A 26791-nucleotide genomic window follows, 5' to 3' on the forward strand; every position below is an offset into this window, starting at 1 on the left:
GTCTATTATTCTGTCTGTACGATTTGGCAGACGAGTTAAGTGCTTACGTGGCGACGAGGTATGCTAGATATTTAGTTTAAGAAGGTTTGGAATAGGGGCTCGGTGTTACCGGTATTAACGATCTTTCTATTGGGCCTGTTATGAGCCTCAAACCACCAAGCCCAAACACCTTCTTCCTGAGTTGTGATTCGTGAGATCCTTTAAACATTTTCGTAATAATACATGTCGCAGCCGTAGTCAAGATGAATTAGATGATTTAGCAGTATAATAATGACTATTTATCCAATTACCGCACTCATAATCAGGTGTTGCAACAAATATTAAACATTATCGGAAAGTTACGTGTTATTCTCATTCATAAGAACAAGTAAGATAAATCGGAAAAATTAGCAATATAATAATGATTCATGGATCAATCAGTTCTTCTCCAACTACATTTGTACATGTGGTGGTTTGAGAGCTAAGAGTTTGAGACTAACTAATAGTAATTTTCTTCCTATTGAAACATTTCTAAGTACTTCAATTTATGAGTTTATGATGGAAAACAGATCAATTTAAGGTTAACAGAAGTCTTATATAGTTGATGAGAACAAGTCTCCATTTATGAGAAATTAGTTCAACTCGAATGGCAACTAACTTGTACTGCAATCAACAGAAAATGTACATAGACTACTAGTGAAACAAATGAACTGAATATTATTAGATTTGTTCAGGAAACCATTTTTACATAGATCATTTCAACACTATGTACATCATGGCCAACTATATTTAACAACAGAGGAACCCCTTTTTGCACATTTTACACATTAAAGGAGAAAAAACATTGGAGGGAAGTAGACCAGTAACTAGTGAGTAACTAAGTCTTAACACATCTAGGAGAAGCCTACCTTCTTACTTTAGGTACCTGCTTTACACTAGTGGTTCATTGCAACTAAACACTGATCTTCATTCTTCTAGCTGGCCAGATACAGAGGCCTTGCCATTCTTCTACCCCTAACAGAAACCCACCACTTAATGGCGGCGCGAAGTTTGCACCAACACGCCTTGGGTTTCTTTACAAAACCGGAAATGCCATTTTCGCTAGTTGAACCGAAGCAAAATCCGTTTTCTTGTCCCCCCCAGTTAGGGTTCATTGGAGACCAAGTTGCTGTTTGTAGAGGGAAAAGGTTTTCAGTAGTGCCTAAATGTGCAGTTTGCACAACATGAGGCCAACTGTTTTCGGCATTGAACTGTAAGGAGTTAAACTCCTCCAGCATTGAGAAACTGTTGCGCAGCGCTGGATTGAACGCTTGCATTGGCTGACTCGTTTGTGCTAGAGAAACCATCAACTGATTGCTTCCTTCTGCTTGATAAGGATATGATGAGGAAGGCGATGCGTGGTGGAAACTCAATTGCATAGGCTGTTCATCTGTGCAAAGAATTTGGTCTCAGTTAGTTGGACTAGGAAACATGAAGTACTAACTTAGATAACTTGTATAACCATATTGGCCTAGTTTATACCTTGCTGTGAGAATTGGACACTATATTGTGGCAGCTCTGAGTTTGAAATAGTATTGAACGGCTCTGGTTGTAGACTAGGCACAGGCCTTGCAAGGCTAAACACAGCCGAAGCATCCATGAGTAACATATTTGCTTCATTTCTATACGCCTGCAGCTTCAAATTTTCCACCATAACCTGTAAATGGTAGTCATTCATTAGTTTCATTCTCAATCAACCAAGTCGCACAACCCAACACAAAAAAAAAAAAAAAAACTAAAACCTATACAAAGATTGAAGGTGTATATGCATACTTTCTGAGATGGGGTGAGTTGATCCAGAGGACAGAATTGCTCCTCAATTATTGCTCCCACGAGCTTGTAAATTGAGTCGAAGAGAAGGGTTGCGTTGGGCCTTTGATAAGCATAGAGCTTCTGTTCATCTATCACACATGTCAGTGCATGCTCCATGATTGTATCCCACATCTTGTTTGGGATCGAACCAAAACACTGCATACGAAAATTGGATGATTGAATGCATGAGTACTCGGAAGACCATTAAGCTACTATAGAGTATACTCATAAATCATCTTACAGATAAAATTAATTAGACACTTACACTGCGTAGCCACGATTGATCTTTGACATATGCCTGCAGCAAGTCCTTCACATTAGAAATGCCACGTTCAGACAGTCTCTTGTGAAAGGCGCCGTCCTTTGCTATCTTCTCGAGGCGCCAAATTTCATCGTTCAAGCATGGAGGGTGGTGTTTCTTGTACACTGAAAGAAGCATAATGTGACAATATTTAGGATACAGCATAAGATAAGAAAATATTCAAAACATAGTTGATGTTCCCAACTTTCTATACTGGTAAAGAGGATCAAGAGAAGAGTATGTAGAACTTACACTCTCCACGGTGATCTTTCACCTGAAAAGCTTCACTTATAGCTTCCCTGATTCTTACTTCCTCACCGGGACCTTTCGCGATAACTCTAGCTGCTAGTCTGAACTTCCGGCTTCTGATCCAGCTTGAATTGTCAGTAAAGACAATGTCGTTTAGAGAACAGACCCCTTCCTTCAGATTGAGAGTCACCTCACCAGTAACCAAAGGCCTCTTCCCTTCTCGTTGTCGAACAAGGCCATTGGTGAATTCTCTCTCAGTCCAATCCTCCTGATCATCAGCCCCGAATTCGCTATTCAGCACAAGCACTTCAATCTTTACTGAAGACAGGGGACCCAAACTGATGACATTTTGGGTAGCAGCATCACGTAGAACAATCTGAAGAGGCTTGCCTTCTTCTGTCTCCGCTCTACTGCCTGTGAATATGGTTGAGGGCAATTTGTTGATGAAATGCAACTGAAGGCCTCTAGCTCCAGATGAACTTCCAAGTTGAAGCGGAGGCCTGCTATAAGATCAGCAACAAATCCAACATTCAGATTTCAGCAAGAAAATTTTCTGCAAAGCTGTGGAGATTGGAGAAAGGATCAGATTAAGTCATGAGTCATTACAGAAATGAAGAGCTAGCTTACCTTGAAGTTGAAGACCCCCTCAGGTGGGGAATAAGCAAAATTTCCAGCTCATCTCGTACCTATACAACAAAGAAGTTCAAAGTTCATATCAGTGTCAAATATTACAACCAGAATAGAATTTCAGACACAATTGTATAGTAAATTCAGCTTTGAAAAGTCGGGTATAATTCGTGACCAATGAAACTAAACCTAACGGTCAACCCCATGTTTTTTTACCGTCTTACACAGCAAGTAAAACATGATCATGTTAGTTACCGCCAAATCTTACCACTGTTCTGAAGAAATTTTCCCACGCTTTTTCATTTAAGGCACCATCTCTCATCACATCCCTAGCGACACTGCACAAATATGAACACAATTCCAGAATCAAAAACCAAATTCAACCATCCAAAACCACACAAAAAGCACCAATCTTTACTCGAACTCAAACCACCCACTTCTTAAAAAGAGATCGCCTTTTCGATTCCGGTACCGGAAACTGAAACTCCTCACCCCCCAAGTCACTGAAATGCCTCTTTGGTACCATCAAAACCCCACTTTTTTGAGTTTTTTTTTCTTTGTTGAAGCAAAATCCCAGCTTTTTTGAAAGGCTTGTTCTACAAGGGAATCGATGTGAGAAATAGCTCAAGACGAACACTCGTTCAGGGTTAAATAGGAAATCAGATTGACCCCGTTAACAATACATGAGAAGGGACAGAGAACCTTCGTGGAAGTGATCACATAACAACACGCAAATCATGAAAAGTCAAGCGGAGACTATTTTTATTATTATCAAATAATAACTATATTTGGATCTACAAACAAAGCGACTTGAGGTCTTGAGCTTTGGTTTTGATGGATTACTGCTTGTTAGGATTTTGTCTCATTTTAATGGAATAAAAGAACAAGTTTAAGATTCTGAGAGCGCTTTAGCTTTGATTATAACGAACCAAACGCGTCGGGATTGAAAAGTACTCGAACCATCACAAACACAAATAGTTGGCATGTGCAAAATCTAAGAGATACAAGACGGAAAAAGTCAAGTGAGCGAGAGAGAGTGACTGGATTTAGAGAGAGAAAGAGCATTTCCACGTAGAAGCGACGCGTACAAAAACAGAGATGATGAAGGTTGCAGGAAAATGCAGACAAGAATTTCTATGTTGGACGCGTTTGATTATGTTTTGTACAAAGTGACGATGTGAAAAGGACTGTGGATTTGTTAAGGGTTCATCTCTTCTCTGAAGTTTAATCTCAATTTCCATGTAGAGCACTTGTAGCTCACAGCCTCACACTAAAGAGTATGTGCATCTAATAGTGTGAATATCTGTTGTTCACTGTGATCATGTTTTGTATTAAAGATTGTCAATTTATTTACGTTTACGTAACGTATGAGACATAAAATGAAAGAAATATTTACGAGTAGCATATATAAGATGTTATACATAGGGATGACAATGGGGAGGGTAGGGTTAGCGGATTGAAAAACCATACTCATACTCAAGTCCGTTTACATTCTCGTACCCTTCCCGATTCTCGTAATAGGATATTTTGGTATTCTCCGTACCCATATTCTTAGAGGATTAAGTTTCCATACCCGCCCCAATACCCGTTAATAATAATTTATTTTAATATTAAAAATTCTAATAAAGTACATAAAATATAAAAGACTGAAATAAAAATCAAATATCATGATAAAATTATCTCCTTACGTCAAAAATTGTTGTACATGCAAATAAATACAAAATATATTTTGATATTTTTCTATTTATTTAATTTGTCTATTAATTTATTTGAGTGAATATATAAATTAATTATATTAAAAATATAATATATTAATGGGTGGGTATGAGAATGGGGATCGAAATACCATCTCCGTCCCTTACCCGTTTCCGCTATCCGAATAGTGAGAATCCATGTACCCGTTACCCGATTTTACCTGAAACACTCCCCAATTAGGGTCGAATACTCATGTGTACCCTACTTACTGGATTTTTTTGTCATCCCTAGTTATACATATGTATAATATCTGACATTGCGGATATTATTCATCATCATATATCATAAGTCGTATTTAAGACCAACACTTAGTGGTTCAAATGGAAATAAGCTTGTTCCCCTTAAATAAAGTCTCGAGGGTTTGAGCCTTGTGAATGAAGCAATTAATGGAGAGCTCCCCGCCATAACCCGATAGTCCGACGCTACTCGAATGTATAGTCATATGTCAAATGGCGATGATTTTATGGAAAACCAATAAGTCGTATTATTGAGGGATTAACCTAACCGCAGTTTCCTCCTAGCTTGAGTATGTCACGATCGTTGTCTGCCCGCGTGGACATAGTTGATCTCACATGCTGTATAAAAAACAGCTAGAGGGAATATAACTTGGGGTCTTTTGAGTGTGAGACTTGCTTTGGCGGTCTAGTCAATACTCAATGCTACTTGGGTTGGTGGGATGGTTGCAGATTCTTCGAACCTTTCCGGCGATACTGTTTTTTCAAGAACCCTGTTTCCGGGAACATTCTGGGAACCTATCTAGTTAGAGCCTCTCTAATTTTATAAGCTTCCCTCAGATTTAAAAAGAATTTCATTGACTATGAAAGATTTTGATACCAAAGCACAACGATTAAGCCGTTATATGCTTCATCTTACAGCAATGGGATCAGAAGGTTAAATACTTTACTCACCAACCAAACATTTAAAAAAAAAACAAGAGACATCCTTTTGGAATATTCAAAAAAGTGAAGGGTTTAAGAATCAAATCATCAAAAACAGATCACTAATTTGACAAAAAAAAAACAGATCACTAATTTGACCAAAAAAAAAACAGATCACTAAAATCATGTATAGTGCCATACACCATCATCTATGTCCAAAAATTGCAAAGCTCTGTAAAGCACTTCTCAAGATAAGAATTTTGATTAAAAATAGAAAGGACTTTAAATTTAGAGTAACCATCTGGAAACTGAACTCAGCCACTCAGGATCCGATTGTAGTGTCCCATGTTACAAGTTCATGTCTTTTTGAATCTGAGTTTCAAGTTTATGTCACAAAATCAAATGCCCACATACCAAAACACCAATGGCCTCATCATCTTCTTCTTCTTCTTCTTCTTCTTCAACTCTCTATGCAACCATTGACATGGGCACAAACTCATTCAAGATGATCATAATCCGAGCCTACCCAGATGGCAAGTTTCTCACCATTGATCATCTCAGACAGCCTGTCGTTCTTGGCCGTGACACCACCGCCGCCACGTTATCATCAACCCCATTTACTCTCTCAGCTCAATCTCAGCTCATTGCTGTTGAGGCTCTCAAGAAGTTTCAGAACACGTTGAGATCATACAAAATCTGCAAAGCTCAAATCCGCTGTGTCGCAACTGCCGCTGTGCGTGAGGCTGTGAATAAAGGTGAGTTCTTGAAATGTGTTAGTGATATGATTGGTTTAGAGGTTGATGTGTTGCCTGGTGAAGAAGAAGCTAGGCTAGTTTATTTGGGTATGCTTCAGTTTTGGCCTATGTATGACAAATTGGTTTTGGGTGTTGATATTGGTGGTGGTTCTACTGAGTTTGTGATTGGGAAGCAGGGGAAAGTTGTTTTGGGGGCTTCATTGAAGTTGGGGCATGTTAATTTGACCCAGAAATTTGGGAACAATAAAGAAAATGTTGATCAGATTAGGGATCATGTTAGGTTGGTAATTAAAGAATCTGGGTTGATTAGAAAGATCAAAGATTGTGGCTTTGAAGTTGTTGTTGGGTCCTCTGGTACTATTAAAGCAGTTGAGAAGGCGGTGTTTAATGGGTATGTGAATAAGAGTAATGTGGCTTCTTTTGGGGATGGTAGGAAGGATTGGAGGTTGAGTAGAGGAGAAGTGAAGGGTGTTGTTGAGAGTTTGTGTTGTGGAGGAGAGGGAGAGAAGAATATGAGAGAAAAGTTCTTTGAAAGGCGGTCTGAGTTTATTGTTGCCGGGGCTGTGTTGTTAGAGGAGATATTTGAGGTGCTTGGAATTGAGGAAATGGAGGTTTCTGGTTATGCATTGGCAGAAGGTGTTATTGCAGAAAGTTTGGCTAAGGTTTATGGTTGTTATGGTTTGAAGGCCAATGCTAGATGGTCGTCCATTGTTCAGCTTGCGATGAGGTATAATGGCAAGAAAAGGATGAAAGCTGCTGCTCAGTGTGCTATCATTGCAAAGGTATCCAGTGATTTTCTTGATTTTCATTCGTATCAACTGTCAACATACTTGTGTAGTTCTCTAAATGTGATCAATAGTACATACCAGCTTAAGTCTTAGTATTATCGATAGCCCCCTTTGTTTTATCATTTGTTAATTTAGGAATCTGTGTTCTTCGTTTAAGTTTGGAGTCTTGCAGATAGCCACTTGCTTTTTCTATATGTCACACCTCTGATGTGCCGTAGTTTTAATTTTAAATTCAATGAAGCCTAATGAACAACCAAAGCAGATTTATCTATGTTAAAAATTGCATATGGAGAATATTTTAGTTATTTTTGTAACATCCAGTGTTTTGAATAGATGAATTTTGCAGGATATATTTGAAGGTTTGATAAAATGTGATGACCTAGCTGATAATCAATTAGCTGCTTACCTAGATGACAAGGATCTTGAATATCTTGAAGCTGCAAGTTTGTTACACAATGTTGGGGTTTTCCTAGGAAAAAAAGGTTACCATAAGCACTCTTATTGTATAATCATGGTAATGCCTTTTCCTTCTGATGGACCTATAGATTCAGCAATTTAAGTTATTTCATTGTGTAGCTCAATCTTTGGTGTAGAATGGCGAGCATCTCCATGGTTACAGTTCTGAGGAGGTTAAGGTATGCCAAGTTTCTCTTTCAGTGCTCTGTCCTGGTGCTTTACTTTGTATAGCCTAGATATTGATGGTCATTTCCGCAGCTGATAGCACTACTGGCAAGACATCATAGGAAGAAATTACCAAGCTTTGATCATCCTACCTTTAATCAGTTTCCAGGAGAGGTAGCTTCTTAAAGAACTATAAAATTGTATTCCTGTATTTTTTTCCCTTTGGATTAAATATACAATATATATTTATTTGCTCTTATATGTTCACTTATGCATACTATCTGAATTTACTTGCAGATCACAAAGAAATTCAGATTTCTATGCGCAATTATCCGTGTTTCTGCTGTGCTACAACAGATGGAATTCTCAAATTCCTATGAAGGGTTTGAACTGGTATTTTCTCTGCTCTGGTTTCAGACCAACTCTCCTTTATAAGTAGGCTTCTTTCTCTTTGCAGTTACAGAATCCTAAGGATAAAACTAGAGAGGCCAAGTTTTTCTTTTCTTTTAATATTGGAGTATTATTGTTTGTTTTTGTGAGTAATATCACCCCCCTTATTTCAATCCCTTTATATTGTAAGAAGGGAAATGCAATGCATGGTATCAATTTCACTCATTCTTTGGAAAAGAAGTTATCAATATCATCATATCTAAACAACTATTTCCCCCAAAAAATTTGTTTGATGTTGCCATTGTAAATTTTATATCTAATGGTATGAATGCAGTAGAGAGACCATTGGACTTCTAATGAAATTATATCCAATGCATTTCAGTTTGGCATTATAAACTAGCTCAGTCTGCAGCTTTTCATTTGCTGTTGTGGTTTCATCAGATTGCATTCAAAGCCTTTTATTCATTATATGGTTTTAGCTACCATACTTACTGATCGACTCAACTCTAACGCTGCTTAACAGAAAAGTATATTTTTCAGTGTCCCTTGGTGCACATTAACTCTCTGTTATTATCAGGTAAAATGTGGTGTCGAGAATCAAGCTTCTTTACACGTTTTCAACCCACTAGCTGAGGATATTGAAGCCGAATTAAGACAAGAATTGGAATACTTCAAGCTGGTAAGTAACTATCTTATGTTATACTTCCATATCTAACTACATTTTCATTGATATGTTAATAGAATATCTCATTTTTTATTTTGTCTTCAGGTAGTCTGTAAAGAGCTGCTCATCATGGCTCCTTCAACTGTTCCAGTTCCAAGAGATACGGACATTTACACATAAGATGTCGCTCGGTGTGTTGCAAACGCTCCTATGACATTTGGCACACTGAAGGATCATTGCTGCCCGTAAATCATTGAACCTGTATTCCTTTTGAAATTTGGCCAGCAAGGTTATCCTAGTAATCAGACAGCACATGACATTACCATTACACAGCAAGTGTACACCATGGAAGGATGGTTGCCCAAGGGGAAGGAAAGCTTTCATAAGCAATTGGCATAGGTCATCATGGGTCCTTTTCTGTCGTTGCTGCGTGTTTTATCCAAGCAATTTGGGATTAATAGAGTTGGTTTTAAGTTTAGCAGAAAGAGTTGTAACGCCTTTTTAGTTTTAATGCAGATGTAACAGATTGAGTTTATGTACAGGTGAATACAAAAAGATCATTTTGTATTAAGAGTCAGTTTTGTAGTGGTTGATATTAGCACATCATACATGAAGCAATTGCAAAATGTATTCACTTCATGTCTAGTCAAGATCTCACTGTGTCTGGAAGCGGTTGTACCCTAATGAACACTTGTGTTGGATCTTGAGTTCTGGACGATTGGCTGAGAACAAGTGCAGTGATACACAAAATTCCGCAAAAATTCCAAAAACATGCGCCGTTGCCGGGGATCGAACCCGGGTCACCCGCGTGACAGGCGGGAATACTTACCACTATACTACAACGACTTGTTGTTATTTTCCTAAATTTTTCTATATTACTCAAAGAATTTGAGTTCTAACATCTGAACCGAACCAGAAAATGGGGTGTCGTACGTTTAGTAAGTATGGACTGATACCCCGACAGAACGATACGTTGGAACTTAATGAAACAGAACGGTACGTTGGTACGTACTATACCCCATCGACCAATGCATGTCTTGTCAAGACTAGAATCTATGCAGCTTTGTTTAAAGGATAGAAATGTACGTAGCTAGTTCTAGGGCCAGGGGAGGTGTTCAAAAGACGAGTACCTACATACTTGTCTTCTCCAAAGCTATCAGGTGGGTCGTATAATGTGAAGATTGGACACGTCTGTACCAATTGGTGAAGATGTAGGATCAGCTAGCTTTTCTCACCATTGTGGTTAACTGTTCATATAGGATCCATCATGTTCTGGTCAGGACGTAGGGTCATTGATCGCTTTTTGGCTTTGCATTTAGCTGTGCTTTCTATCGTTTCCATCCTTGCGCATGAGTTATGCTATTCTTATCGTGCATGATTCGAAGTTACGTCGATATTTCTCATGAATGATGTGCAGAATTGAATTCGACTAAGGTATTCTAAATGGCTCCGTCCATTTCACCAATTTGATTGAGTTGTTGTCCTTTAATCACTTCGATTATATGCTATGATATGATTTACGTGCTATATATTTCTCTTGTTTCTTTCATCACATAATAATATCGTACAACCGGTTGATAGAAAAAGGGCATGGGGTAAGGACAAATGAGTATATAGGATGGATATACACAAAAGATACCCAAAAAATACACTGTACGTCTCAACCGAAACAAATACGAGAGGCTGACAAGTGTCTCCACCACATATGATAGAGGATAACGTTTTCTTCGTGAAGGATAATCAAGGCAATAGTTTATGCAGATGCTTAACTGCTTAAGTATTTATGGGATCGTATAATGGCACTAAGTACGGCCAAGCCCAAGCCAACTCGAGATGTTAGGCGTAAACTAGGATTTAACCTCAAAATCAAACTTAATTAAACACTTAAACTCATCCAAGTTGCAACCTTACCCTAAATCAGTAAAATCACAGTGGTCCTTTTTCATGTTCTAAGCTATAATTATGAAAGGATTTAACATTTGGATTGAGCGGCGAGTAGTGTAGGGGTCGCTTGCTGGTGACATAGCAATCCAGTGTCATTTGTCTTGGTCAAGAAAACCAAAGCAAAATCGTTTTGTAGTGAAACAAAGTTACATGGATAGTGACCAAGGTGATGCACCGGTGCATTTAACATGAACAAAAATATAGCAGTGAATAGTTGATGAGGTAGACAGGCTAACAGAACTCTTTTGTCCCAGAAATGATGGATTTGAATTTCAGATCTTGCATCATCCTAACCTTCACCACTAATCGTGTTTGTTATCACACCTTTTGAAATCTTTGTTTTTACTGCAATACGTTCATAAGTCCCATGATTTTCTTTCTGAAAATAATGTATTGCAAGCCAACACATATCGATCACCATCAATCCATATATTTGGCATCAAATGCTATATATATGGCATCAGTACTAGTCAATTAATAGTGGAAAACCCTTATTATTCTAGTCGTTCTCTAAGTATCATTCTCCATATTGGGAATCAGTTGAACTAAACTGCCAAAAAGAACATCAATTCTAAACCTCCGCCACAATCAGACGCTAGCTTCCTCCATGCTTTGTTTTTACAGCGAGTTCATGAATCTTGTAATTTTCTTTATGGCCACATTTCGCAGAAGAATGACACATACCATGACTATATTGCATATTAAATAATACTACATATCATTATGATTACAGTCATTACACTACAATCTACTGAATCTAGTCTAAATATTATTAAAATTGTTCATATGTTACGTATTCTGATCAATAGTCATATCCTCAAGTAATCTGGAAATCCACGCTGAAATCCAAACTGGAGTGAGATCGCAAAATACATAAATCCGAGAAGTAGAGAACACCAGATCGATCGATCAAACCCTATATCTTCCGCCTTCTTGTTCAAACACCATACCTAACCAAACTCGATCGGTCATTTGTGTTAGAAAAATGGTTAAATAAATCATTTAAAATCAAATTTTAATTAATTAATTAAATTAAGTGAAACTTATAATTAATCAAACTTGAACATAGATTCGAGTTATCCATAACGAGGGCTACAAGATCATATATATGTTTGTTTGTGTAATTTAGTTAGTATGTGAATAAGAAATTGTCACTAAAAGAAGTGTTTAAAAGACTTTATATGGAATCTATTGTTTATGGATTGTAAAGTGTGTAAGTCCATTTATACCCTCTCGCGCACGCGCAGGAGGGTGTAAATCTTAGGTCACAAGGGAAACTCGTGTATGCCCTTGCAACCTGCGGATACGAATACAACGCCGAATTGAGGGTCGGAACGCAAATTTTCTTTGGACGTTTCAACTTCTCTTTATTGTTCAAATTCTTCTTTTTGTAACAACTGTAACTAAAACGTTAACAAATGTAACTTATGTATGTTATGATTTTTTGATTTTCTATAACAATCATTTTATTCATTGCATATTGCAAATCCTCACAGTATAAATAGACATCATCATTTCATTATAAAATCATTCTAAACACAATCAACTATCACTCTCTCAAAAGTGTTATTAGGTTTTCACTAGTGATAGAAAAAAGAATATTTTTCGAGTTCGTTAAGAGTTCTAGTTAGTAGTGCAACTTCTTAGAATTGTTTAGTCGTTTTATCCTAGAAATAAGCGCCAAACATCCTTGCACCGGTAGAGGAGGCGTAAACGTCTCAAGGACAATGTAGTATTACACATGTATCGACTAGTTCTTCAATCATCAATTGTTCGGTATTCTAGTTGAATTCATATTGAATTTTTTTCGTGTTATTCGTCATTAAATTTTAATATTGTGTTATAATTATTTATAATTCAATTTATTAAATTATATATACAATATATTATTATTCCTCTAACAAATTGTACTCTTGTTGTTCTGTTCTTGTTGGGTTGTGCTATCCAGACAGGCTGGGTGTATATGGTAGCTGTACTCGACGGCTCGACTAGTCAGTCAGTATTGATCGATGGTTCATAAACTAGGGTATAGCTTGCCAGCTCTATCTAGGTTCTAAACGAAATATGTATCAGAAAGTACCATGCATATAAAAAATCTCCACTATATATGTATCAGAAAGTACGTACCATAAATAATCGCAATCGCAAAAGTGAGGAGCATAATTATGAATCGATGAACCAACAATTCAGCAAGTAAATTGTTGTTTTCTGCAAAATGCATGGGGGAGTGAAACTGAGCTTTCAAACTTTTGTCACTCAAAGCTCTAAAGTCACATTCAAGATATACTAAATTTCGCAAAGGAGTTGCAGATCGACGAGGCAATGAATCATGAGTTTGGTTATAGCTTCAGCATCCTGGACAGTTCTTTGCTTTAATCCAGAAACGGAAGCCTAGCTATAATGTAGAAAGATGTTTAATGGTGCGCATGCATCTGTACGCACGTAAACCTTTCTCTGCATCCTAGGTGTAAGCCAGTTTTGATTGGTTCGGTAGTAGAACAATAGGGTTTTCATCGATCTTAAACTGGGATTTTATGTTTACTATTTTTTTTATTTTTTTTTTCATTCCTTGACGCCATGACTACACGATTAGAGCAAATGCACGGGGAAGGGTTTGGACGGGCAAGACCATAGAAAAAGGCAGAAAATTGAAAAGGTGGGCTGCATCTCATGAGGTCACGTGTGTTGACAAACTTTTGAGTACCAAAAATTACTGTTGCGACTAAGCGACCCTACTTTGGTGAGCTCAGTACATGCCCTTTCCTCATCTCTACGTCTTCGTTCATCGGAAAACCAAGAGAATGACAAAGTTAAGGTGATATAATTCACAAACTATTTACAGAGCTGATCGATCGATACAGAGATCGAATAGGTGGATATACAAGACTGCTTCGAACACGTATACGAGCTGGTGATGCAGCACCCATGGCGTATTTGAGTTTATTAATAGAGAAAATGAGCTCAGACAATCAAAACCACCGGTTCCTCAACCTCTGCCACCAAGAGATCCTTAGGCAAGATCCAAACTCTGGAAGCAGTTTGCACCCCCTAATTAAAGAGCAAGATCACCGAGATTTGATATGTTTGAGATTTCATGCCCCTTATTTTTGAAAGAAAGTATTTATTGTCTTGTGATTATTCTCGCCTGGAGTGGGTAGTTTTTTTTTTCAAAAACTTTCAATACCTGGTAACAAAGAAAGAAAGATGCTTGGTGGAGGAGTGGCCGAGTGGGGTTGATTTTTAAAGCAGACAATGATGTCTCACAAATTAAGCAAACTCATATATATAAAGACCTTCTTTAATGCATGAAAGTATGGAACTAAGAACATGATCTCTTTGGTTGGTGTCATGGAACTAATGGAAGAATCTGAACTAAAATTAAATGGGGTTATTTATCTTTTCTTTCTAGCTGACAAGGATAACGTTGTGCTAGGTTATAATCTATAGTTTTTTATGTACGTTGATTTGTCTAGTATTAAATAATGAATTAATAAAAAAAATTGCACAATGACAATTGGATTAATTACATTACATTACACAAATACAATTGGATTAATTTAAGAGACATTGACCTTTGTTTTTTTTAAGCATTAAAAAACTGAAAGGCATAAAAGCAAAAAGCAAAAACGGGAGGCAAAACCTTGGCTTTTGTCATTGCCTTTTGCTTCTTGAGGTGTCTTTGCTCTTAAGATATCATCGATTTACTTAGTTCATAACATTGGTTTTAATTCTCTAATTAAATCTTGATAAACATCACAGACTTAGAGATCTAATTAAGCTGTGTTTGAGAGTTCAAGTTCGGGAATTTTGATCCTAATTAAACTTTGGAGGCCGGCCGGTGTAGTCTTATTACATACACTCGTCGATATTGGAATCCGACCAAGTCCATGAGCATATTCGGTTAGTAATTCTTAATTAATTGAAGAAAATCATTCTCATGTTTTCATCTACTGACGACAATCGTTCGCAGTCTCGCTCAACACTTAACCTACTTGCATGTGCTATCTAAGAACTGTCTAATAATGTATCAAATGCATTACTAAAAACCATCTTAAACTGTAAATTAAACCAGGAGTGATCGAAATTTATTCTCACGAACTTATATATAAATCGAAATGGGTCACACACACATTGAATCTATGTGTTGAAGTTCTAGTTAGAATAACAATCTTATCCATGGCCTGCCTTGGATTATCTTATTGTCACATGAGCTGATGAGCACACGCTCCGATGCAAGAACAAGAAGAACCATGCCCCAAGTCACTTTGTTTACTTGGGAAATCTATCTTCTACAACTCACCTTCATCATAGATAATGCACTTGCAGATCTTCACAAGCAAAAACCCAGCAAATGAGAGAGGCCCTTATCCTCTTCACCTTCTTGGCATCCGCCGCAGCAGCTTTTCTCTACTGAAAGATCCATTTAACCAAAAAAAAAAACTAAAAATAAATAAATATTGCTATTTAAAGAAGATCCAGTGGGCCATTACCTACTGTACAAAATAAATACTCATAAATCTAACCCAACAAAATAAACAAAAAAATAAATAAAGATTATTACTTCAAATTGTTAAGCACCAATAGCAAAGGGAAATTTCACTAAATAATCTCAATTATTAGGTATTCTAACTTTTAGTACTTTACATTTAGAAACTATCACATTGGTACCTCAAATTTTTATTTTAACTCAATTTTAGTTCTTTCTATTAATTAACATCGTTAATGGCTTCATCTCATACCAATTTTCAAGAGCATCTTCGTTACTTCATTTCTTTCCGATTTCAACTTTCATTTCCCACAACTATTTTAAAAACAGATTGATCAATATATATCATTTCTTAAAATAAAAAAATTAACATCTTTTATTTACTATTGTAATATCCCGATTTTTCGGGTTTGCGTTTTAAAAATTCTTTTAAGTTATTTAACTTGAGAATTGAATAAATCACATTTGTCGTTTTCTCGTCGATGTCAAACGAAACAAAAACCGACTTCGGAAATTTAAAATTTAAAAACGTTACGTTTCCGCGACTCAGGAGTCGACTTTTACTCTGTCGCTCGTCTCCGAAAACATCCTTCACGAAAGTCGTAGAGCTCGTCGATACGAGTTCGTGGACATTCACGCACCTTAATCGGACGTCGTACGTGAAAGTTATTTTCGACGGAAGTTGGTTTCTGATATTGGAAATTGTATAAAAGGAAATTTTTGAAAAAACCCTAGTTTCCAAAACATGAAACTCTCTCTCTCTGCTCCCCCGATTCTCTCTCGTCGCCTCACCTCTCTCTCCGGTGATCTCCCTCTAAAGGCCGTCGTGCACGACACCGCCGGTGTTGTTGGAATCGCACGGCCACGACGCGTTGACCAGTGGTGACGACGACGCACCCCAGGCGGAACTCTAGCAGCACCGACGAAGCACAGCGTCGGCTCCGTCAATTTCAACGTCGCAGGAGCTCGGGGTCACGACTGTGAGTCCTCCCTCCTCCTTCTCGACACGATTCCACCGGCGGTGAGGCTCGAATCGAGCTGCAACTGCTATGATCTCCAAATCCCAATCCAGGATCTTGCGGCGGCGATTCTGGCGGTTTCTGGCCGGCATAGGACGAATTGAAAGTATGGTTGTGACCTCTTCCTCATGCTCTTTACTTTTTTATGTTGGGTATTTGTTGTTTTGTGGAGTTTTGGTCGGAGGTGGTGGTGGAGCGCGTGCCGCCGTTTGTGGCAGCGCGTGGGAGTAGAAGGTGGTGGCAGGGGGTCGGTTAATGACCGGAGAAGGTATAAGAAGTGAATTGTGTGAGTTTTGAGGGCTGAGTGTGAGGTCATGCGCGTCGATTTGGGCGGCGCGTGAACAATAATTTTGTAAAAAATAATTTCTGCACGATAAATTGTGAAAGTAATTTCTGAGCAGTAATTATAAAAGCAATTTATGAATAGTAAATCAGTGATTAGTATTTACACGAACAGTAATACGTGAACAATATTTACATGAACAGTAATACGTGAACAATATTTACATGAACAGTAATTACGTATAAACTGTAAATTGTTGAACAATAAACAATGGTACTGATTCGGCATTTGAGGTTTTACGTAACGATTATAACCACTTTATTATACAACTACGTGACCGACAAGACGAGTGAATGATTTGTTTATGGTATTGTGAAAATTATACTTAGGATAATAAGGTGAGTAAATCTCACTATAATGAGTGTACACTTGGCGGTGACTCATATTTACGTTTTATTTAAAAGATCGAACTATGATATGTATATGATATAGTGGGTTGTGTATGTGTATAATTGGTAAATACGATACATATATATGGTTTGCTATATTATATACTGTCACGTTCTTATTTCCAACAGAATTTTACTGTAGCAACAATATTTATTTATCTGAGCAAGAGTCGCTTGGTTGTTGTACAATAACATGTGTGGATTGTTATCGTACGTGGTTTTAACTTTGAGTCTTGTTAAAACGTTTTTCTGTCTTCGGACATGTTGGCAGTATCGGAACCAAGCCTTGGTCGGGTAACAGTTACGATTCAGTTAGAGCTCCAGTTTGTCTGCCGGTGTACTACATGAGGGGTAACAAATGGGTTACATGTATCTTATGAGTACCCATATTTTTGTGATATTTGGTAACAGATGAGTTGCACAGTATCTGACGGCGTAGTGCATGAGGGGTAACAGATGAGTACCTAGGTCTCATGAGTACCCGTATTATAAATGTAATTGGAGTAAACAAATGGGTTACCCAATGTCTCATAAGTACACATACTTTCAGATATTATTAGACCTCCAGATGGGCCGTCATGTGTCTTATGAGTGCATTTATATTTAAATGTCATATGTATTTTCTTTTGTATACTATGTGTGTTATATTGTTGGTTTATTCATACGAGCTGCAAAACTTACCGGGTTTGTGTTTACAATCCAGGTGCACCTATTCGATGGTGTATGGGATAGTTATGCAGGTGTGAAATAACAGAATTTGAGGGTTACTCTGAAGATTTTCGAAGTTTATTATTTCTATTTGTGGTTAGAATTGAGAGGATTTTACATTCTTATTTGTTAATACTTGAATTATAAACTGGTTTTGTAATAATCAAATCGACTGAGACGTACTATGAACTCAGTTACGATACACTGTGACTAAGATGATAAAATTCAATTTGAGATTGTTTTAGAGTTTTTCATGGCTTCGATTTCGAGTTTATCACTTGAAATTTCAGGGTTGTGACAACCACAACTATTACAAAAAAGTTAAAGTTCGCAATTATAAAATAAATTAATATATATTTAATATTATATATGTCTATTAACCAACAACCATATTATTATAATAAAATACTCAAAAGATTTTTCATAGGCATTTTAAATGTTTCAAATGTAAAAGAATTTTTTTAATGAAATTATATATATTAATTAACACGTTTTTAAAAATAAAAGTTAAAATTTGAGGATAAATGAAAATTGAAATCGGAGAGAAATAAATTGATGAAAATACTATTGAAAATTAATATGAAATAGAGGTACTAACCGTGTTAATTGAAAGAATGAATTAAAATTAGATTAAAATAAAGATATCAATATAATATTTTCCAAATATAAAGTAAAAGTCAGAAGACAAATAGTTAGAGTAGAGAGTCGTCTGTGTTTAAATTGGGCTCTATAAATGCACAAGAGAGAAGTTGGGGAAGCTACAAAATCAAAGGCGGAAGCTTTTCAGAGACAAACAGTTCGGAAACTGAAGAAAAAACCGGTGAGCTGTTTTGTTTCAGGCACTGTTTGGTTTTCCTGCGAAAAGTTTGAAACTTTAGACACGCATTTTGAGGAAATTGGAAGTGAGATTGTTTCATGAACCAAACAAGTCTGTTATGTTTCATGTTGTGTGTGTGTGTGTGATTTTATCGTGTATGAATATATGTGAATGTTTTGGTCAAAGCTCAAAACTCTGTGATATTCATTTGATGGGTTGAGAAATTTGTAGTCGTTTGATATTGTGGTGATGGGAATCTTGCATGTTTTGCTTGTTGATTTTGTGTTCATCGTTTCTTGTTTTTACTGATATGTGAAGATAAAGTAAGTACTGAGCTTTCTAGTTGATAATGCTTCACAGGGTTTTTGAAGTTTGAGTCCTTGGTTACTACTGCTGGATTTACTTGCACCGCTGTACGGTACGATATTAACAGAGTAAGTTATTGGCTTTTTGTTGCGAGATAGTTTGATTTTATTGAACTAGTGATGTTTGTGATATGTGCTGTGTGATTCAAACTACTATTTTGTGTGCAGTTTTGAGGAGCTGTACTGATTTGTTCTGGCATGGGTTTGGAGGAAGATACTGTTACATATGACAGCCAGAATGGCAAATGTAATCAGACTATTTGCAAGCATGGATTCTCTGACCTTTCGCATATTTCGCCACTGGTGTTCATATATCTCTTGAAAGAATGTTACTGCATTGGTATGGGAATCTTTCCTATAGTCACTAATTTCTCATGTGTCTTTTTGCCAGTGAAGTTTATAATCTTTTAAGAGTGTAAACAGTAACACGCATGAACAGCTACAGTCATGGATCTGTTCATTACTTGTTCATAAGTTTATACACAAGGACTTGGTAGATTTGGTTTTTTAAGGTTGGCTTGTTATGGTTTTGATGGGGGCCACATGATGATCTCACTCAATTACTAGATTCCGTCCAGTTTCATCCTTCTGGTAGTCTGTTAATTTGTGAATTCAAATTCTTTGTACTGGTTTTTCCATCCATGCCCCAAGCCAGTCTTGGGATACAGAGTCGAGATGCATATAATAATATAAGCTCACTCTCATACTATACTTTCACCTGTTTCCATATATAGTGGATGGCAATTTGCCTTCATGAATGATCATACAACTCTTGAGGTTATGTTCTATTTAGAGCTGTCACGTGAATTCTGTATCTTATTTTAGTCCAATTCTGCCGAACTCTCCTGTTCTTTGTAGTAAATACACTTCCAATCTATGTTACTGTTTTCTGCCGGTTTTTTCTTTCTTTCCACACCAATTTAAGAATGTGTTAAGCGATTTTACACCATCAGCATCTCAGGATATACTTCTATTATGTTTACTTGTTTCTCATTTAATTAACAGGCACATGCAAGGCAACCAAGAAATTCCGAGGTCTTCAAGAACAGGTCCATCTAGTGCTGCGCAATGATCCCCAACCTGGACCAGCTACTTTTGTTATTCAGTGCCTCTACGTCTTGCCTATTTTTGACTTATACTCTGAAGGGTTCAGTCACTTAATTATATCTGCTCTTCGTTGTTTCCTGAAAGAAGAAACTTCCGTCGGGGACTCTTTGGAAGCAAAAGACCTTGCAGCTCAGTTATTTCTGGATATTGTTGGAAGCTCTGTCAACCATGATGAAAGGATAGTTGAGAAGATACTTGAAGTTTTTGATGTTCAGTTAGAGAACATTCAAAAAGCTCTGTGCCCAAATGCAAGTTATGATGGCAGTTTTAGCGTGGCAACAAAATTTGTTGAGGATTATATATATAAGTTGATAGAGTGTCAAATATACATGACTGCAGTTACTCTATTGGCACACTTCTCTATCCGCCAGTCTGGTCAAGCCTTTCTGATCTGTATGATAGAAAGCAACCAATTGAAAGCAGCAGAGAAGTGGGCAACCTTCATCGGAAAGCCAATGTTATGTGTTCTTGTCCAAGAGTATGTTGATAGGAACATGCTAAAGAATGCTTACGAGATTATACACAAAAACAATCTTCGACAGGAATTCCCCGATGTTTATCATAAGTATAAAGAGAGGTACAGTTTACATTTATTGTCCAGGTTTTCTTTAGATTTTCTTCAATTAGTACCTCCTCATCACCCATTCCCTGACATTAATGTGCATCGGCATTCAGTTCATTGAAGAAACTAGCTGAAAAGGGATGCTGGGACGTTGCAGAAACAAGGACAAAGAGTAACAGACAACTCCTTGAATACCTGGTGTGTAGCTTTTGGCACTAGTCATGATTACTTATAGTGTATGATATGTTAACTTTTAACTGTTGTTTTTCATTAGAATAGTTATTACAAATGGAGTTAGTTTAGCAGAACATGTTTTAACCAGAGATATCATAATTATGGAACCTTGATTATTTCTTTAATCTTCTGTAGGTTTATTTAGCCATGGAAGCTGGTTACACAGAAAAGGTTGATGAACTGTGTGATAGATATTCACTTAAAGGCTTTTTGAATGTCAAAGGTACAGATAAGTTTTGTCATTAGTCCGAGTTCCTTAAATCCTGTGTGAACATGTGGAAGGTTACAATCTTAACAACATATATTTCCCTTAGTACCGTTAGTAGTTTTGTTGCTTTAGAAATAAATACATAATAGGGATCTGTGGCAGTCAAAATTTAGCATGTATATGCTGATGGGTCATCTCCATTCAAAGTTGTAACTTGTATATGAATATGTATTATTTTTGATGTAGTACCTGAGCCAAGCCTTCTCCATAGCCGCTATTTGCATCTGGATGAGTTAGTAGTAGAAGGTGTCATTTGGGTTGATGAAGTTGATGCTTTGCGCAAGGGGACGTGTCATTTTGAGGAATGCAAAGTTGTGGGTCTTGATTGTGAGTGGAAACCGAATTATGTAAAAGGTGGCAAACCAAACAAGGTATAGCACACTGGTTATTATTTTTTAGTATTATACTAGCTGATCTTCTCAACTTCAGGTTATCATTTATTCGTATTATACTAGCACAATGGTTATGCTTATAGGTCTACTTGCTTTCTCCTGCATATTCTACATTCAACACCTTGTATGATTTATAACTTATAAGCATAAGAGTCAGATGCAGGAGAATATGCAGTTGATATGGTTGGTCTTTCTCTGGCTTCAATTGTGTATCTATTATGTGCTATCTTAAATGTCTGAAGTCTTACCTCAGATGCAGTTGCTTTCTTCTGGAATTTGGTACTAAGAAGTCAATTTTGTCTCCAAATTTTCAGGTTTCTATTATGCAAATTGCTTCTGATAAGATGGTTTTCATCCTTGACTTGATCAAATTATATCAAGATGTGCCTGATGTTCTGGATGACTGCTTAACTCGTATATTACAGTCTCCTGGGATCCTAAAACTTGGTATGAAAATCCTAGAAAGCTTCACCTAAAATATAGTTTTTTGTATGTTCACATACTCTTAAAAAATGGAGAGGAATACTGAATAGCATTTCGAAAGTGCACAGTACGCATAATCTGCAACGTCATCTTTTCTATAGGCTATAATTTTCAGTGTGATATGAGGCAGCTGGCTCAGTCATATGAAGATTTAGAGTGTTTCAAACACTATCAGATGCTACTGGACATTCAGAATGTGTTCAAAGAACCTCGGGGCGGTCTGTCTGGGCTTGCAAAGGTATACATAAAAGGGAATTCGTGAATATATAGGAATCTTGTTCTTTTAGTACTCGGTAGGACTGCTGATTAGAGACATTTTACTGTGCTTAATACATCAGAAAATACTTGGAGTTGGTTTAAACAAGACAAGAAGGAACAGCAATTGGGAGCAACGGCCTTTGACACCCAATCAGGTTGCTTTTTGCTGTTTTTCTGTTTGATCTGCATCAAGTTGGTAATGATGAAATCAACAATTGCAATCTTCTTATTGCAGCTGGAATATGCAGCTCTTGATGCAGCTGTACTGGTTCACATATTTGGCCATGTTCGCAGCCATTCTCAGCCTGCTGATGGAGAGGGACATGGAAAACTCGAATGGAAGTCATGCATTGTAAGTGAAAATATAACAAACCTTTTCCCGATTCAGCGTATCTTTCTATTCTTGCAAATGATATGGACATCTATGCATGCTCTTTTTTTCCCATTTTAACTGTTCCTTCTATGTGGTTACCATAGGTTTCCGACATGAATAACAAGAAGTTCAGAAAGGGAAATCGAAAGGAGTCTTCTGACGCTTAGTCAAAGAAGCATCTAGCAACTTAGTTATGTGTACGTCTAGTCGATGTTAACACTGCCATTGCATTAGGCTGTATTCACCTGTAAATATATTCCATTTAGTTGAAATGTTTTAACTAGAAGATGATTAATTCAACTATTCTGCATTTTGTGTACCAGTTCAAAATTCAAACTAGCTAGGTACCTGTATATATATATATATATTATGCAAAAATTTGGGGTGAATTGAGGCGCCTAGATTCTAGGCCAATCCAAGGCACCAAAAAATAAGAACCAAACTCGAAAGATAAAATATTTTTATCCTTTTGAACCCTCACCAAACGAAGAGTTTTGATCACTCTTAACTTTTACCCTCGATTTGTATTCAGCTTGCTCATAAATTGTATAACCCTCTCATACTTCCTCTCCTCTTGGTATTAGTATTCCAAATTTCCAATACCCTAGGACTAGTCTGTGATGCATTTGCTTTCTATTGTGATTGATATCTCCTCTACCAAAATTTATATCACTATTTCGGATAATAAAATGATATTTTACATTTTCCTTCAACTAAAGCAGTAAAATACCGACTTAACTGATAAATCATCCAATTTAACCATGTTGACATGGCACTAAGAACTGTGAACCACAACCAACTTTGTGTTTGTCTCCACCACCCTTTTATAAACAAAACCCTATTATTGCTCACAATCAATGAACGTCTGACCCTCTCGTTCTGCCTCCCTCTGTCTCTCTCTCTATCACATCGGAGGATCTCTAGAGAGACAAAGAGGGAGTGAACCGTCCACCCCGGATGGTGGAGGACATCCGGTACCGCTCCTATTCTGGAGCTGGCCGGAAACTTGAGATGGTTAACGTTAGAAGGTTAAGTGAAAACTACAACACAATATTGTACGTAGACAGGTACACTTCATCTCAATATTTGTCATGGGCTCCTCCTTCTGCTACTCCTCCTCCTCCCTTCCTTCTAGAAAGGATTAAACAACAACAAAAGGATCATCGCCGGCTTGGGAAGGGAGAGCCGAAAAAAGAGGTGGCGCAGGCGGAGGTGGCTAGGTCAAAGAATAAGCGGTTCAATTTGTGGTGGAATGATGCAGAGTTTAAAAGAAGAAGAAGACTTGCTAAATATAAGTTGTACGGTGCTGAAGGGAAGATGAAGATGTCGTTCAAGAGAGGGTACCGTTGGTTTCAGAGGAAATGCTATCAAATTGTGAGTAGCTTTTGAAGCTTTGTAATCGAATTGTATGCGAAGGACGAGAGAGTTTTCATGATTATTTTTCATGCAATGTAAAACAAATTGGTTTCTCAACGTGCTCCCCAATTTAGTTATAGAACTAATTGGATCATTATCTTTGTTTTTTATTATTCGTTAAAGGGTTGTATGATTGAATTAGAACTTTACAACTAAATGAAATGTGTGGAATATTATATCCAGCAGATTATAGACTTGTGCAGTTTTGAGTTCGTATACTGATGAATTCATGATTTCTTGTGATCATAGAACCACATACATGAAATGATTAAATGATGTAATTCTAAATTCCTCAGACGATCTTCCAACTCGTCTAAGCGAGCTGTTGATCATTGGTAAGGGTCATATACGTCAGTACGTGGTACTTTATTCACCCATTAGTCCATTACTAACTTACGTAAACGTACGTGTCATATGTATAAAGCGCACACCATTTTACAACTCAAGCCATCCCTTATGCCCTAGGAGGAATTTTGATATGAATTGCTTGTTAATCGACAGCACTTCCTCATTTGTATCAAAGTATATTACTGTTCTCGGTCTGTGAATGTACAATGAGGAATTACTGTATATAAATTTATGGTTCTAGGGAAGCACTTGGTTTCAACTAGTCATCTGTATTTTCAAATACATCAATTTCAGAAGGAAATTAGGCAAATCCCCTCCTTTGGAATCTTAAAACAACTTTTTTACCGATCGAGCACTAAATCACTGGTACAACCGTACAACTGAGAAAAAAAAATTTCAATAGAACAATAGATTTCGAGTACATTAACATTGATTCTACATCGAGGCTGCAGCGGGTAGCTTAATGCTAAACAGTAAACACTGTTTGTCCTTTCTTTTCTTTTTTTAGGATGATTGGATCAGCTACCTAAACGGTTAAAAATGTTTTTTCGTCTGCTTGGTCATCAGCAACCGGCATCTCATATCGGCATATAGGGCAATAGTGACTCAATCTCAGCCATTTCTCAATGCATGGTGTATGGAACGAATGCAAACATGGCATTTGAGCAGCATACTTTCCGGCAGTAAACTCATCGGAACAGATTGTACAGTCGTCGCTATCACTCGGCCTTACAGTACTACTATTAATGCCGCTGCTTGTTTTTCTTCTTTTTCTTTGACAATCCTTATGATGCTCCTCCAAGCCAGATGAGGCCGCTACTCTAACCCTCTTCAGTAGCTTCTTGATCGATGACTCACTCGCCGGTACTATTAACTTTTCTGCTTCCCTCTCTGCCATCAAAACCGATTCCCTTATAGCTCTGCACTCCTCGCACTCGCAACGATCGAGAATCCATAGACTCATGTTAACCTCCACAGTCAATCGCTTGTAAAGCGCGGGGAAAGAGAAGCGGTTGACGGCTGTGACAATTTCATTCACAATTTCATTGTGCAAATTTGTTCCCGGTGTGATGATAGGGTTTGCTTCAGACAGCCGCTTTGAAAGAATCTTTCTCAACGAAGAAACCTTGCGATAATCCTGAAATCGGCATTTTGATGTCGTAGTGTCGACAGGAAGGGGCTCCGGCTCGGAGTTGGGGTTAACTGTATGAAATGAATAATGATTGAAGACGTAGCGACGGACTTTTGAGATGAACTTTACCTCAACGGCAGCTGTAACGTTGGGGTCAAGTAATTCTGGGTGGTCACGTTCAAGTTGATCGTGATCCAGGAAAAAAAAGAACCGATTTTTGCCGTTAATGATCTCGTCCATGACAGAAGGGAGAGAGTAGCTAGCTAGGAACTATTGAAAGAGAGAAATCAATATGGAGGTGTGGGTCTATTAGGAAAGGAAGGAAATATCTTATAGTGGCTGGGTCTCCAAAGTTTCCTTATTCGAATCTGAGTAGTCGAGTAAGGTGGGATTAGATTCCGCTTAGGAGAAGGAAAAGCAAGCACCGTGGTTGGCTAATCGTCCTTGCCATACGCGTATAAAACATAATGTTTTGCCTTTTCCTATTCAATATAGGTTTCGGTTTCGGTTTCGGCTTCCTACGTCTCCTAGCTACTTTATTTTCCATTTGAGCTTGTTTCTATCCATATTTTCATCACACTTGGCAATCGTTACCCCCTTTATGCATTGGGTTCACCATAATCCAAACCTGGACTTACTTGGCAACAATTATTGGCGATTGAAGTGGGACTTTAGGAATATTAGCAGCCTTGTACGAACCAACTCTTCAAGTGAACCATTTGAACTCAAACTGCAAAAGATGAAACTCAAATTCAGTCAAAACAGAGCAACAAAAACTCTATAATTGGATTGAACACCAAAATCTAAATGGATTAGCGTCAGAAAACTATCCTTATATTGGCACACCTTCAAAAACAAAACTTATTAAAGTCACTTTGTCATCTTATTGTTTCGGGAAGCATGAATCATAGAAGAGCGAAAGAGAAAAAAAAATATTGAAATTAGGGCTGTCATTTTTGACAAGACCTAATAACACGGCTCGAAACTCGCACGAAATAAAGCGGGTTAGCGGCGAGTTAACCCGTCATGACCCATTTAATAAACAGGTCAACTGTGTGTTAACCCGCTAACACGAAATGAACCCGCATGACACGATTAATATAAAATCGAGCAAATATTTATAAAAAAAAATAAACATATACACACACCCATTTAAGAAAGTAGCATTATGTGTAATTGGGATTTAATACGTTTTTAATCATTTTGAACAAACGATAAATTATTTTACTTTAAATCTTGATTTAATTGATTATTTTATGCAAAATTGCACGATATATATATTAAATGGG

At 37.3% G+C, this 26791-nt stretch overlaps 4 protein-coding genes and 1 non-coding gene across 10 annotated transcripts; 2 read left to right on the forward strand and 3 right to left on the reverse strand.

The window, feature by feature from the left end:
- Positions 1–676: 676 nt before the first annotated feature.
- LOC126798454 (calmodulin-binding protein 60 B-like) lies at positions 677–3634 on the reverse strand. Of its 2 annotated transcripts, none has more exons than XM_050525429.1 (8): positions 3445–3634; positions 3276–3345; positions 3008–3066; positions 2384–2880; positions 2096–2256; positions 1792–1986; positions 1501–1675; positions 677–1408 (listed from the first exon to the last, which is right to left on the reverse strand). In XM_050525429.1, exons 1-8 carry the CDS (start codon positions 3531–3533, stop codon positions 954–956), a joined length of 1701 nt encoding a protein of 566 aa, XP_050381386.1. In that variant the 5' UTR covers positions 3534–3634; the 3' UTR covers positions 677–953. The 2 variants fall into 2 exon arrangements, with proteins under 2 accessions (XP_050381386.1, XP_050381384.1); XM_050525427.1 differs by having other exon boundaries at positions 2384–2883; positions 3445–3633.
- Positions 3635–5905: 2271 nt separating this feature from the next.
- Positions 5906–9540, forward strand: LOC126797849 (uncharacterized). 3 transcript variants are annotated; one of them, XM_050524581.1, is made up of 7 exons: positions 5906–7177; positions 7530–7697; positions 7777–7818; positions 7898–7978; positions 8102–8197; positions 8735–8873; positions 8964–9540. In XM_050524581.1, exons 1-6 carry the CDS (start codon positions 6065–6067, stop codon positions 8825–8827), a joined length of 1593 nt encoding a protein of 530 aa, XP_050380538.1. In that variant the 5' UTR covers positions 5906–6064; the 3' UTR covers positions 8828–8873; positions 8964–9540. The 3 variants fall into 3 exon arrangements, 2 of the variants coding, with proteins under 2 accessions (XP_050380538.1, XP_050380537.1); XM_050524580.1 differs by having other exon boundaries at positions 8772–8873; XR_007672475.1 differs by lacking the exons at positions 8735–8873; positions 8964–9540 and having other exon boundaries at positions 5907–7177; positions 7760–7818; positions 8102–8154.
- A 92-nt stretch (positions 9541–9632) lies between these two features.
- On the reverse strand, positions 9633–9704 carry TRNAD-GUC (transfer RNA aspartic acid (anticodon GUC)). Its single transcript has one exon. It is a non-coding gene; the product is annotated as a tRNA-Asp (tRNA).
- Positions 9705–18475: 8771 nt separating this feature from the next.
- Positions 18476–22962, forward strand: LOC126797623 (uncharacterized). Of its 3 annotated transcripts, none has more exons than XM_050524292.1 (12): positions 18476–18567; positions 18925–18998; positions 19098–19269; positions 19935–20613; positions 20712–20796; positions 20968–21055; positions 21287–21471; positions 21807–21939; positions 22077–22213; positions 22314–22388; positions 22469–22585; positions 22711–22962. In XM_050524292.1, the coding sequence occupies exons 3-12, from the start codon at positions 19128–19130 to the stop codon at positions 22771–22773; spliced, it is 1704 nt and encodes a 567-aa protein (XP_050380249.1). In that variant the 5' UTR covers positions 18476–18567; positions 18925–18998; positions 19098–19127; the 3' UTR covers positions 22774–22962. The 3 variants fall into 3 exon arrangements, with proteins under 3 accessions (XP_050380249.1, XP_050380246.1, XP_050380247.1); XM_050524289.1 differs by having other exon boundaries at positions 18477–18567; positions 19121–19269; XM_050524290.1 differs by lacking the exon at positions 18476–18567 and having other exon boundaries at positions 18904–18998; positions 19121–19269.
- Positions 22963–24896: 1934 nt separating this feature from the next.
- LOC126800948 (uncharacterized) lies at positions 24897–25742 on the reverse strand. The gene has a single exon (XM_050528380.1). It carries the CDS (start codon positions 25740–25742, stop codon positions 24897–24899), a length of 846 nt encoding a protein of 281 aa, XP_050384337.1.
- Between the last annotated feature and the right edge of the window lie 1049 nt (positions 25743–26791).

The sequence above is a fragment of the Argentina anserina genome, chromosome 6 (genome assembly GCF_933775445.1).
Source record: "Argentina anserina chromosome 6, drPotAnse1.1, whole genome shotgun sequence".
NCBI lineage: Eukaryota > Viridiplantae > Streptophyta > Magnoliopsida > Rosales > Rosaceae > Argentina > Argentina anserina.